The sequence below is a fragment of the Quercus robur genome, chromosome 2 (genome assembly GCF_932294415.1).
Source record: "Quercus robur chromosome 2, dhQueRobu3.1, whole genome shotgun sequence".
Classification (NCBI taxonomy): Eukaryota; Viridiplantae; Streptophyta; class Magnoliopsida; order Fagales; family Fagaceae; genus Quercus; species Quercus robur.
The window spans coordinates 94,596,137-94,608,560 of NC_065535.1; the positions used below are offsets into that span (position 1 = coordinate 94,596,137).

The window sequence follows — 12,424 nt, forward strand, 5'->3', positions numbered from 1 at the left end:
TTAAGGTTTCTCTTTACGAGTTCTATTTGGAATTGGATTACTTGTTCTATTTCTATGTGGACTACGGCATCTTAAGGTATTTGGTTTTCCTAAATATTAGCACTACGTCGGTGATATTTGAGTTTAACTTCTGTGCGGAGGTGGCGAAAAAGAAGTGATTTACCTCACCCAATTAATGAAAGCCACGTCATCATTTTATAGACAAATCAATACACCCAGCACACACAATCATAGCACCGGAGCTAAACCCCAAATCTTCTCTCCTCCTCTCTTCTTAGCACCGGATCTCTACGCCGCCACATACACCGCCGCACGCGTCGCTTCCTGCGTCTGAAAATTATGTCGGAGCCTTCGCAAGTGTGGTGTCACTACCTCAAGGTGTGTTCTTTGAAGATTTGTTATTTCCCCAAATTTTGGATTTCGAAATATTGATGGGTTTGAGGTATTTTTTGGATATCAATCACTTGATTTGGTATGGGTTTTCCTGGTTTTTGTATTTTCATGGGTTTTGATCGGATTATTAAGTTATAGGTTCAAAGCCTAAAAAAAATCTGATTGGGGTTCTTCATTTTTTTTTTCCAGCTAGCTTGGGTTCTTACTTATTATGTTTCAGCTCCAAATCATGATTCTTGTGGGCTTCCTTTTTAATTTATGAAAATTTTTTGAGGTTTTCTGTGTATTTGGATCCCCTGTATTGCTTTGTTATTGTTCTTTTGAAAGGATTCATTTAGTTAGTTGAATCGTTCTTTATGTTAATAGTTAATACATACCATTCATGTTCTTATAATATATACCGTGGGAATTTGCTGAGGGAATGTGAGTTAGTGAGATTGATTAAATGCAATGAAGTAAAACCAAGGTAGCACCAGCTTTGGTCTAATTTTGTTTCAGCTCTATAACCACGTTTAAATCGTTGGAGAAAAAGAACAATGAAACAAAATTAGACCACAGGGCAACGAAGGGTATCGAGATTGGTAGAATGCAAATAATGCAGTATATTTAAGGTTGGGTAACTTGCCTGTATTATTGAGCATAACAATCACATTTGATATCTGTCTTGCTAACACAAAATAGTCTTGCATTGAACATACTTTCATAAAAAGGATGTCTTTATCACTTCATTTTAGTTTCTACAAATGCAATTCTAGATTTGTACATAAAGATTTATGAAGGCTAACTTTTGAGTGTGTTAGCTTATCAACGTCCATGAATGATAAATTATAGATTGAACTGCCAAATGGGTGCTATCATATGGCTTTGTATCGGCTAAGTTCACGAGTTAGCCAACAAAGTTTTTGTTGATGGTTACGAGTGTTCTCAAGATGTATATGACTTCTTGTTCTTTTTTTTTTTTTTTTTTTTAAATGACTTCTCAAGATTCAAGTGGGTTTTTAAGTGTTTATATTGTCTAATTTCTTTTGTTAATGTTAGCTGCAACTTATTATGTTTTTCTTTTTTCTGAACTATGATGCAGACAGGTGGTTTTGAATATTTTAAGGAAAATTGCCCTACTATCTTGATTGAAATCTTGGAGTATGAGGCTAGAGTTAGTGAACACTCTGTCATCCAATGCTAGCATGGAAATGAAGCCTAAAAATCATGTATTTTGGAGAACAATTGAATCAGCAAAAGTCACTTCCTAGATTTGGTTTTCTATTTAAATAACTGTGGAGGGGATAAAGCCCTGAAATGAGGAAATTTTATATTTGAACTTTCTCTACTTCTTGCTCTTTTCACAGCAAAACCTTGTATTTTTGAGAACAATTGAATTTATAAATCATGCAATTGGCATATTGCAAGTGGTAATTGACTTATTACAGAAGTTGTGTAAATAGTACCTTTGGCATCGCGATGTAATCTTTTAGGCTGTGTTTGGATGGGTGGAATATAGGGAGGATGGAAAATGGGGGAGGGAAAATGGGGTGGAAAAGTTAATTTTCCACTGTTTGGAATGAGGGGAAAATCAGAGAGAGTGGAAAACCGGGAGAAACTTTTCTCTCCCGGGCCCACAAAATTCTTCCTCCCAAAACGGGAGGAAAATCAGTGAGGGAAAACTGCATGAGAAGTTATTTTACCAAAATACCCACCCACCTACCCTCATTCATACCCTCACCTACCCAGCTGAAGACTTTTGCCCACAAACCCACTTGACAACGGATTATATTATTGAAGAGATTACAAAAGTTGGCTTTGTCCTATTCAAGCTCAAGGATGGCCAATGGCTCTAAGGTGCCGTGATCTAATTGGTGTTGCTGAAACAGGGTCAGGGAAGACACTTGCCTACCTGTTGCCTGCCATTGTCCATGTTAATGCCCAGCCAATTCTTTGTAAAGGGTGTAATGTTTGGCTGAAACGTGTGAAAAAAAAAAAAAATGCTGAAATCTGGAAAAAAGAAAAAAGAAAAAAGATTATAATGTAATTTTTACATTATAATAATAAAAATGTAAATATAAATTTATATATATGATGTGGTAAATTTTATATTATTTAATGAGTACAAATAAATTTACTTCTAATATATTATGTAACAAGAGTATAATAGTCAATTCATATAAATTATATTTTCCATCCTTCCATTTTTCTCTCCAACCAAACAAAAGAGTTTTCCACCCTCCCACTTTTCCACCCCTCCAACCAAACACATAAGAGGGAAAACTAAATATTTTCCATCTTCCCACTTTTCCATCCCCCCACAATTTTCAATCCTCCCATTTTTCCACTCCCCCATCCAAACAAAGCCTTAGAGATCTATCTAGTGGCAAATGGCAATTGTTTCTCTATTAAATCTTTCGACATCACTAAAATAGACTTCCACCAATTATTTCTCCATATTAAATTGTTGAAGGAATCGGCTAGTTTACAAGAAGGTGAATAAAACTTTAAATTTTTATCAACACATCTCAAAAACTTTTAATCATTTCTTTCCAGTAATATAAAACCTGTCACAATTTAATATTTAAAGGATCATGAGATTGATAAGTACTCCATACAATTGTTGAAAAGTTTTTAATTTTATTGTTTAATCTAAAGTATAACCTATCACATAGTTTGAGAATATATTTGAAAATAAAACCTGTCATAATTCTATTTAACTGTCTCTAATTCAAAATACATTCATTTGAAACAAATAAAACATGTCATGATATATTGTACGAAAAGAAGATCACAAGATTGGAAATACATTTGAAATGAAAGCTGTCGTGATATATTGTACAAAAAGAGGATCACAGGATTGCAAATACATTTGCAATAAAACCTGTCGCGGTTTCAGTATACAAAAGAGGATCATACGATTGGAAATATATTTAAATAGAACCTATCACAATTCTTTCTAAAAGTTTCTAATTCACAATACATTAATATGAAAGTTTCAGAAAGTTTTGATGATTCAATTGCTCTCCAAAAAACAGGATTTTTAGGATTCATTTCCATGCCGCCGTTGGATGACAGATTGTGCACTAATCTTAGCCACATACTCCAAGAATTCATTCAAGACAGTAGGGCAGTTTTCCTTTGAAGTATTCAAAACCATCTATCTGCATCACAGCTGGGAAAAAAAATTGAGAATAAGCTGCAGCCAAAATTAGAAGAAAAATCTAGACAATAAAAACACTTAAACACAACTTGAATCTTGAGAAGTCATTACAAAACGAAGGGCATAACTACACAACAAAGCAACAGAAATATCAAACCTAATGGTGAACTTTTAGTCATACTTGCTGTCATCAATCTAGTCTGACAATTTTTTTTAAAATTTTTTTTTATCATCAATCCTAGTTTGACACTCTCACCAATAGATCTGGAACATTTAGAAAGACTAGCAGTTTTTTAAAAGTATGTCATTAGCATCTGCCGATGTACTTCAATTTTAGTTATGACATTCTCGCAATCAGATTTTTAATATTTATTAAAATGTTAATTAACTTTTCCTTCTTGTAACAGAATTTTATCAAACATGATTTCTTTGACATTACTGTATGGGGCATAGTACTAAACCCAGATCAATTGACCCACATTAATGATTTACTAACTTTCAGGATCAGGATCCTTTTTGAGGATATGTTAAAATTTCATTAACTTTTCCTTCTTGTAACACAAGTTCATCAAACATGATTTCTTCTACATTAGTGTATGGGGCACTAGTACTAAAAGTAAAAGCCCACCCAGATCAACTGACCCACGTTAATCAAATCCACAAGGACATCATGTTAAACCGTGAAATTGTTTAATTAAATTAAAAGAGATAGCATGAAAAAGCAAGCAAGTGAAAATTAAGTCTGAATTAGATGGCATGAAAAAACAAAACTATCCGGCCAGGGAGAGGGGAGTGTGGCCGGTAGGTGGGCATATTGAGCGCAATTACTCATTCAGTTATCCTCTCAAATGAGAGTCCCCTGTATTCTCCAGGCCTTTCCAGTAGAATGCAGTTCAAAATGCAACTTGATAGCAAACTACTTAAGGGCCAAATTTACAAAACTCCTATGGGCTCAGGGGATAGTTAAACACTTAATATCACAGGTGTGTAATTGAGAATGAGAGAGAGATGCAAACATATTGACTAATAATTCATATTATTTAAACTGAAGGATGAGTACCATAGCATTCTACCGAATTTTTATTATTTGATCTCGTTTAAGTAAATTTCATATCACATTTTTAAAACATATAAGAATTAAAAAAAAAAAAATCTCATTTCCCACGGTATATATTATAGGAACATGAATGGTATGTATGTAAGCATTAACTATTAACATAAAGAACAACTCAACTAACTAAATGAATCCTTTCATATTTCAAAAAAAAAAAAAAAAAATGAATCCTTTCAAAAGAACAATGGCAAAGCGATACAGGGGATCCAAATACATAGAAAACCTCAAAAAAAAATTCATAAATTAAAAAGAAAGCACACAAGAATCATGATTTGGAGCTAAAACATAATAACAAATCAATATTTCGAAATCCAAAATTTGGGGAAATAACAAATCTTCAAAGAACACACCTTGAGGTAGTGACACCACACTTGCGAAGGCTCCGACATAATTTTCAGACGCAGGAAGGACGCGTGCGGCGGTGTATGTGGCGGCGTAGAGCTCCGGTGCTAAGAAGAGAGGAGGAGAGAAGTTTTTTATTTTATTTTGAAAATAGATAGAAGTATATTAAAAAAACTGAAGGAGTACAAAGTCTGCTGTAGGGGTGGCTCCCACAGACCAGACCCCAACAGTCAATACAATCAAAAGGAAAAGAAAACTATAAATCAAAAGGAAAATAAAACTATAAAGTAAAATGTATGCAAGAATCACAAAAGTGACGGTAGCACACTCAGGTGCTCAGATGGTAGGCCTGCTACGAGTGAAACGTTGGTATTTGTCCAATAACGTTTCTGCACTCTTGAGTATTGCATGCGGCGGGGTTTGAGACGCTTCAAAGTAAAATCTATTTCACGCGTTCCATATGGACCATGTCACCATGGCCCACAACTCAAATTCTTTGCGGGACAACCTTCCCTTTAAAGATTGGGCTAAGCTGAAGAACGTCCTAGCCGAGGAGTCACTCTTCTGCAATTTTCCTTTGACAAGAGCCCATACATTTCGTGCTAAAGGGCACTGCCACAGGATATGGAGAACCGTCTCATCACTCGAACCACACACCGCACATTTAGGGTCAATGGGTACTCGCCGACGTGCTAAGTTTGCTCGAGTAGGTAGGATATCTGAGCTAGCCCCCCACACGAAGTTTCGTACCTTAGGAGGGATAGGTAACTGCCACAGCCAGTTCCACATGGGCTTGTCTTCTTGCACCCTGGAGTGTTCGTCGTTCCCTGTCCCATTCATCCGGAGTGATACTTGATAAGCAGTTCGAACCGAAAACGTTTGGGCCTTATTTTCATTCCATATTAGTGTATCTCGACCCTCTAAACTCCCCAGGCGAATCCGCAGAACTTCATCTCTCGACGGTGGTTGAAACCAAGCATTGACCTTCCCCCTGTCCCACTGTTTAGTTTGTGGGTTTATAAAGTCCACCACCCTTAACATCAAGTCCACCCCATCATGAAAAGTCGGGGTGTGAGGTAGCCACTTGTGAGACTGAATACCAACCGAGCTCCCATCGCCGATTTTCCATATGGATCCCATCCTAATTAGCTCCCTAGCATTGAGGAGACTACGCCACACGTAAGAGGGGTTGCACCCAAGTTCGGCCTCCATGAATGAGCATGTGGGGAAGTACCTTGCTTTGTACACTCGGTAGAACAACGAGTGTGTCCCATGGATGAGTCTCCACGCCTGCTTAGCCAACATCGCAAGGTTAAACGCATGAATATCGCGAAAGCCCACCCCCCCTCTATTCTTAGGAGTGCACAGCTTGCCCCAGTTGATCCAGTGAATTTTCTGCTCATTTCGAGTCTGCCCCCACCAATACTTTGCCAATACTGAGTTCATCCCATCACATACAGCTCTAAGGATTTTGAAGATGCTCATCAAGTACGTAGATATTGCCTAGGCCACCGTCTTAATAAGGACTTCTCTCCCAGCCTTAGAGATTTTTTTTTTCTTCCACCCCATCACCCTTTTAGAGATCCTTTCCTGAAGATCCTTGAAGGTACTGACTTTTGATCTGCCCCCCATTATGGGTAAACTTAGATATTTTTCGCAGCTTGTCATTACCTGCGCCCCAAACATAGACTGAATATTTTCTTGAACCTCTCGACGTGTGTTCCTGCTAAAGAACAATGCAGTCTTTTGGCGATTAATAACCTGCTCTGAAGCCTTTTCGTACTGGGCTAGCATGTCCATCAACCGACGACATTCATCCGTTTTTGCTTCACTAAACAGTAGGCTATCGTCAGCGAAAAGAAGGTGAGAGATACGCACCCCACCCTGACAAGAAGTAAGTCCTTTCAAGTGGCGGGTTTCAGTCGCCTTTCGCAGCAAGGACGAGAACCCTTCAGCGCAAAAAAGGAAGAGGTATGGAGACAATGGGTCCCCTTGCTTGATGCCTCTAGAGGGGGAGACATATCCGCAAGGTTCGCCATTAATAATGATGGAGTAAGAGGTTGTACGTACTGTCAGCATTGCGAGGTCCACCCACTGCATTGGAAAACCGATTCTCAACATGATTTTTTCAAGGAATTCCCATTCCACCCTACTGTAAGCCTTGCTAACATCAAGCTCGACTGCCATGTGCCCGACCTTCCCTCTCCGCCTATTCCGCATCCTGTGTATCATTTCATATGCAACAGAAGTATTATCTGTGATAAGCCGGTCAGGTACAAATGCACTTTGGGAGTCCGAGATAACATTAGATAATATAGGTTTCACCCGATTCGCAAGTACTTTTGAGATAATCCTTGAGACAACGTTACCCAAACTTATAGGACGGTATTCAGTGATGAGTTGAGGATCCTTCTTTTTAGGAATTAGCATAATATGTGTATAGTTCATTTTATGCAAGTACCTCCCTGAGTGTAAGACAGAAAAAATCGCTGCAGTGACGTCGTGCCCTACAACGTGCCAAAATCTTTGGAAAAAGAAGGGAGACATACCGTCCGGGCCTGGTGACTTAGAGGGGTGCATCTGGAAGAGGGCTGCCCGGACCTCCTCCTCGGTGTATGAACACATCAAGCTCCTTGCCATCTCTTCAATCACTACGTTATCCACAGAGCTTAGCACATCCTCCATGCTAAGTTCCGTTGAAGCAGTGAACAAATCTTTGTAGTATGCTTCTGCTATGGCTGCTATCTCCCCTGTATTTGTGCACCAAACCCCATTTGAATCATGCAGGCCCTCGATGGTATTTTTCCTGCATCGTTGGCTAGCCCGTTGGTGAAAATACTTCGTGTTCTTGTCTCCAGCGGGAAGCCAGATGGACCGAGATCGTTGACGCCAGAACACCTCTTTGTGGTGTAGAAGGTCATTAATCTCTCTTCGAACCTCATTTATTTAGTCCAAATTTTCCCCGAAACCCACTGCCCTTAGCTCCTCCAGCTCACCCTGTTTGGTGTTTAACTTGTCCCGGGTGTTCCCGAAGGTATTCCTACTCCAAGCCACGAGGTCCATCCTGCACCTTTTAATTTTTTCAAACAAACAAAACATAGGACTACCTATAGGTTGATTTTGTGTCCAAGAGGTTCTAATCCAGTCTTCACACTCTGGGTGGGCCACCCACTTCTCCTCGAACCGGTGAAGCTTTGTTTTTCGGTGATGGCGTAAACCAGTGGGCTCAGTGGTTAACAAGATGGGGTCATGGTCAGAATAGACTGCTGTCATGTGAAGGACTTTTGCCTGTGGGTAAAGCTCTCGCCAATCCTACGAAGCACAAACCCGATCAAGTCGTTGTTCCACAAAGTCAACCCCATGTCTTCCGTTTCTCCATGTGTATCTATAGCCTTGAAAGCCCAAGTCCACTAGCCCGCAGTGAAGAAGTGTGGTCTGGAAATCCTGCATGGGTCGTAGCGGTTTGGGGGTTCAGCCATTCCTCTCATCAGAGTTGAGGATTTCGTTAAAATCGCCGAGACACACCCAAGGAAGTGATGCCCGACCCGCTAGATGCCTCATCAAATGCCATGTCTCACACTTTAGCCTTTCTTCAGGGTGCCCATAAACCCCTGTCAGTCGCCAAAGTAATTGCGATGGGGAAGAAATATGGATGTCAATGTGGTTAGGGGAGTAGGTCTGGGTAGAGACCACCACTTTATTCTTCCAAAGCAAAGCAAGCCCACCACTACGGTTCACACTAGGCACAACTAGCATCGAGGGAAACTCCAACTCCGTTTTAATGGACTGCATCTCACTGACTTTCAATTTTGTTTCCATAAGAAACAAAATTGTCGGTCCTTTTTTTCTTACCAAATCAGTAAGTACTTGAACTACCCGGCGGTTCCCAAGCCCCCGGCAATTCCAGCTCATGATGATCACGGTGTTCGGCGGGGCTGAGAGGCAGCCGCCGCCGTTGGAATAGTTGGTTTAGTTTCATCGGCCAAAACCTTTTGCCGCTTATTCTTCTCCTTCTCTGCATTAGAAACTTCTTTGTGCTTGTGGTCTCGTTCAGCTCTCTTAGTACCAACCCGAGTGAAAGAGTTGGTGGGTTTGTCTTTCTTTTCATTGCATTGGGTTTGTGAAGTTGTTTTTCACGTAGTTGCTTTTTGTGGAAAATTACTAGTAGACCCCTTCTCCCATGCACGTGAATGTGGTTTCACTTTTGGCACGGATTGGGTCACGTGACCTTCTTTACTTTCTTGTTTATCCATACTATATAATATAGGTACAGTGAAAAGGTCATGTGTTGGAATGTCTGAAACCATAGAGTGTCGGTGTGGGCTGTCATGGGGTTGGCAGGTCTGTTTCGGTGTATGGTCGGCTTCTATGGGATTTGGTTTCAAGGTGTTAGGTTCTGGTGGCAACTTTTGCTTGATCTGTGGAGAAAAATTGTCTTTGTCAGTCCCATGAATTCTGGATTTTCCGCCTTCGCAGGTGTCTACGTTTACAGTGCCTCGAAAATCGGTGTTGTCGGTCACATCACTCAGATTCAACCTTGGAGTTTCCGTGACCTGTGCGTCCCTTAGTGGCGTCGAAGTCGCCAGCGTTGGTCTGTGCCGTGGAGGGCTGTCCTCGGTACTTTGTGGACTGCCTGGTTTTGTTCGAATCCTAGCGCGAAGCCATTCTCCGTATGGCCTACTCTCGGTGGTTCCTTCGTACAGATGAGGGCATCAGTTTGCATCGTGACCCACTTTACCACACTGAAAGCACATTCCGACGAGCCTCTCGTACTTGTAAGCAACCTTGACTTGGTCGCCTTCTGGACTTACCACCTGACCGCCTCTCCGTATTGGTTTCTCAAGCGGTATCTCCACTCTAATCCGCAGAAAGCGGGCCTGGTTCGACGCGAGTTCCTTACAGTCTACTTCCATCACTCGCCCGATACCCCGACCGATATCCAGCCCCGCTTCCTCGTTGATGAGGTCGAAAGGCAGACCCCATACCTGGACCCATATTGGCAAACACGTGAACCGAACTGACCTGGCTGTCAAACCCATCTCCCATCTCTGCAACACCAACATATTGTTCTCGAAGCTCCACGGATCGTTGTCCCACACCCATTATAGTTGGCTTTCCAATGAGAACCTGAACTGAAACAGTCCTTCCCCAACTTCTACGATTTTGAGGTTGCTACCCATTTTCCACACAGACCATAGGAGGTTTTTTGCAGCTCTTGCATTGAATGGGCAAGTGGTCATGAATTTTCCGATGAGGCTAAGGGAGTATTCCTCAAGAATCCCGTCCCTACCGGCCGCTCATATGGTGATAAGCTCCTCCTCTTCAGATGTTAATGAAATGTTTTGGATCCGTTCAATGAAGTCAGAATCCATTTAGGAAGAAGAGAGGGAGGGGAAAAGAAGTATACTGTATGAGGAGGAAAAGTTACGAATATGTCCGCTCTTACTCTCCACCGGTAGAGCCACGGTCAGAGGATAAGAGAAGGAGGGCTCACCCTTGGTGAGAGGAAACACTCCTACGAGAGGAGAAAAATAGAATTCACCAAAGTTACCTCCGGACAGAAGTTAAACTCATAAAATATTAGCACAATGCGAGTCCATATCAGGTTTAACAAAAGAGAAGAGAGGTTTTACGCCACCAATGAGGAGCTGCCACGTCAGATATTCAATGAGGACTCAATACACTCTATCACAACGAATTCTAGCTCAAATAAAACCAAAATCACCAAACAGAACGTGTTCAGAAGCCTTACCTGGAGAAAACAGCACCAACACCAACGCCTCCTCTCCTCTGACCAACGGAGCTCCTCCTCGCCACTGGAGCCGGTGCCCACGCACCCAAATGCTTCGGTTTGTTCCGATTAACCCTTTATTGTTTGTGAAAGTTCAAAAACGTGTACAAAAACACTTTTGAACGTTTAGACCCCCAAAAACCAATTTAATCAATACAAGCAATATGTTAAACAACTAGTGTGCGGAAACTTAACATATGCTATAACATGGAATTGATTAAACAACTATCTAAGCCACATCAAAATAAACCACAGCAGATTAATGTAAAGGCAGAGATAGAGAGGAAGGAAGATGCAAACACAGCGATAACACCAGATATGTTATCGAAGAGGAAACCGAAGACCTCGGCGAAAAACCTCTCCGCCGCCCTCCAAGCGGTAATCAATCCACTAGAAAATACAGTTGGGATACAAGGACAGCAATAGACCCTCCAAGCCTAATCTACCCAATGCACCTAAGCCCTCCAAGCTTCTTGCTCCAACGAGGTTGCGCCGAACCTTTTTCTTTTCTAGCTTTCCGGATTCCGCTACTACACCGTAGCATCAACCAATAAAGATTGGCTCCTTCCTAACTGCTTCCCAGAACTCCAAACGTCTGTCTCACAGAGATGATAATGGTGAGAACCAGGTTTGGTATAATGGCCTCTCAAGGATTTGACAATGGAGAGGAAGAGAGTGAGGGATTTTGATGAGACTCTAAGGTAGAGATTGTGGGTGAAATAATCTGGTTTTTCTTTAGGGTTTCTCTCTCAAAATTCTCTCTGGAAGCTCTCTTTCAATTGTGGGTTAAAAGGGTATTTATACTGGAGTGAAGAGGAATGCGAAACGTCAGGTTTTTCTCCAAAACAGAGGTGGCTCGCGGCTTGACCTCGCGGCTTGACTAAGTCGCGAGTTCCAGTCGCGAGTTAACCGTATGGCCAGTTGTCCTGTTTTGTCCTGTAGTGCTCCAGCTAGCATGACTGTTCATCTTCCAGCATGCTTGGCACGTGTGCAGATTCTGGCGGGTTGAAGCCGCGAGTCCAGCCGCGAGTTCCAGCCGCGACACTCTGTTTTCTTGCACACTCTTGAGCAATCTTCACACTATCTCACTCACTACCCTTACAACAATCCCACCTAAATACAGGGTTACTAAATGCTGAATTACAAGCAAATTTGGCATGGAATAAAGCCAATTAGATGGTTGAATAAATTCAACCTTACAATCTCCCCCTTTGGCTATTCCGTGACAAAACCCTAAAACAGACTCTAGACTTAACATGTGAGTTGGGAACAGTTGATCAAAACTCACTCACACCTAATTCTAGAAGCTGTGAAGCACTTGAATCATATGAACATAAACTCCTGAAACACAACAATACACCATGATCATTGTAAGCAGAAAATTATTAATGCATATGAAACAGGCAAAAAGAGATCAAGCATAAGATGGAGTTAATGAACAAACCATGGCTTGATCAACCAAGTGAACACCACAAGGTAGTGATCACAGTGTTCATTCACACTTGGAATGAACACAAGGACATACAAGCTAACAAGCACAAAGCAAGACACTTGTATGTTCAACACTCAACCAATGCATAGCTCACATGGCATATGCATCTAGGAACAATCTTACAAGGGCACAAGAGTGACAGTACATAAA

The 12,424-nt window shown here is 41.1% G+C and overlaps 1 protein-coding gene and 2 long non-coding RNA genes across 3 annotated transcripts; 1 reads left to right on the plus strand and 2 right to left on the minus strand.

The window, feature by feature from the left end:
• Nucleotides 1–1,814, plus strand: LOC126715996 (uncharacterized). The gene is made up of 2 exons (XR_007651986.1): nt 1–378; nt 1,475–1,814. It is a non-coding gene; the product is annotated as an uncharacterized LOC126715996 (long non-coding RNA).
• A 1,345-nt stretch (nt 1,815–3,159) lies between these two features.
• LOC126715995 (uncharacterized) lies at nt 3,160–5,209 on the minus strand. Its single transcript, XR_007651985.1, has 2 exons — nt 5,000–5,209; nt 3,160–3,547 (listed from the first exon to the last, which is right to left on the minus strand). It is a non-coding gene; the product is annotated as an uncharacterized LOC126715995 (long non-coding RNA).
• A 229-nt stretch (nt 5,210–5,438) lies between these two features.
• Nucleotides 5,439–10,054, minus strand: LOC126705694 (uncharacterized). The gene is made up of 3 exons (XM_050404854.1): nt 9,730–10,054; nt 6,663–7,741; nt 5,439–6,281 (listed from the first exon to the last, which is right to left on the minus strand). The coding sequence occupies exons 1-3, from the start codon at nt 10,052–10,054 to the stop codon at nt 5,439–5,441; spliced, it is 2,247 nt and encodes a 748-aa protein (XP_050260811.1).
• Nucleotides 10,055–12,424: the final 2,370 nt, after the last annotated feature.

Excerpts from the sequence above, each read along its gene's own strand:
- LOC126705694 (XM_050404854.1), bottom strand. The coding sequence starts at position 10,054 with ATGTTGGTGTTGCAGAGATGGGAGATGGGTTTGACAGCCAGGTCAGTT. Across the intron at positions 7,742-9,729 it reads CGGAATGTGCTTTCAGTGTG|GGGAGATAGCAGCCATAGCA; the intron begins GTAAAGTGGGTC and ends GCACAAATACAG. Across the intron at positions 6,282-6,662 it reads AGTCTATGTTTGGGGCGCAG|GCGTGGAGACTCATCCATGG; the intron begins GTAATGACAAGC and ends TTGGCTAAGCAG.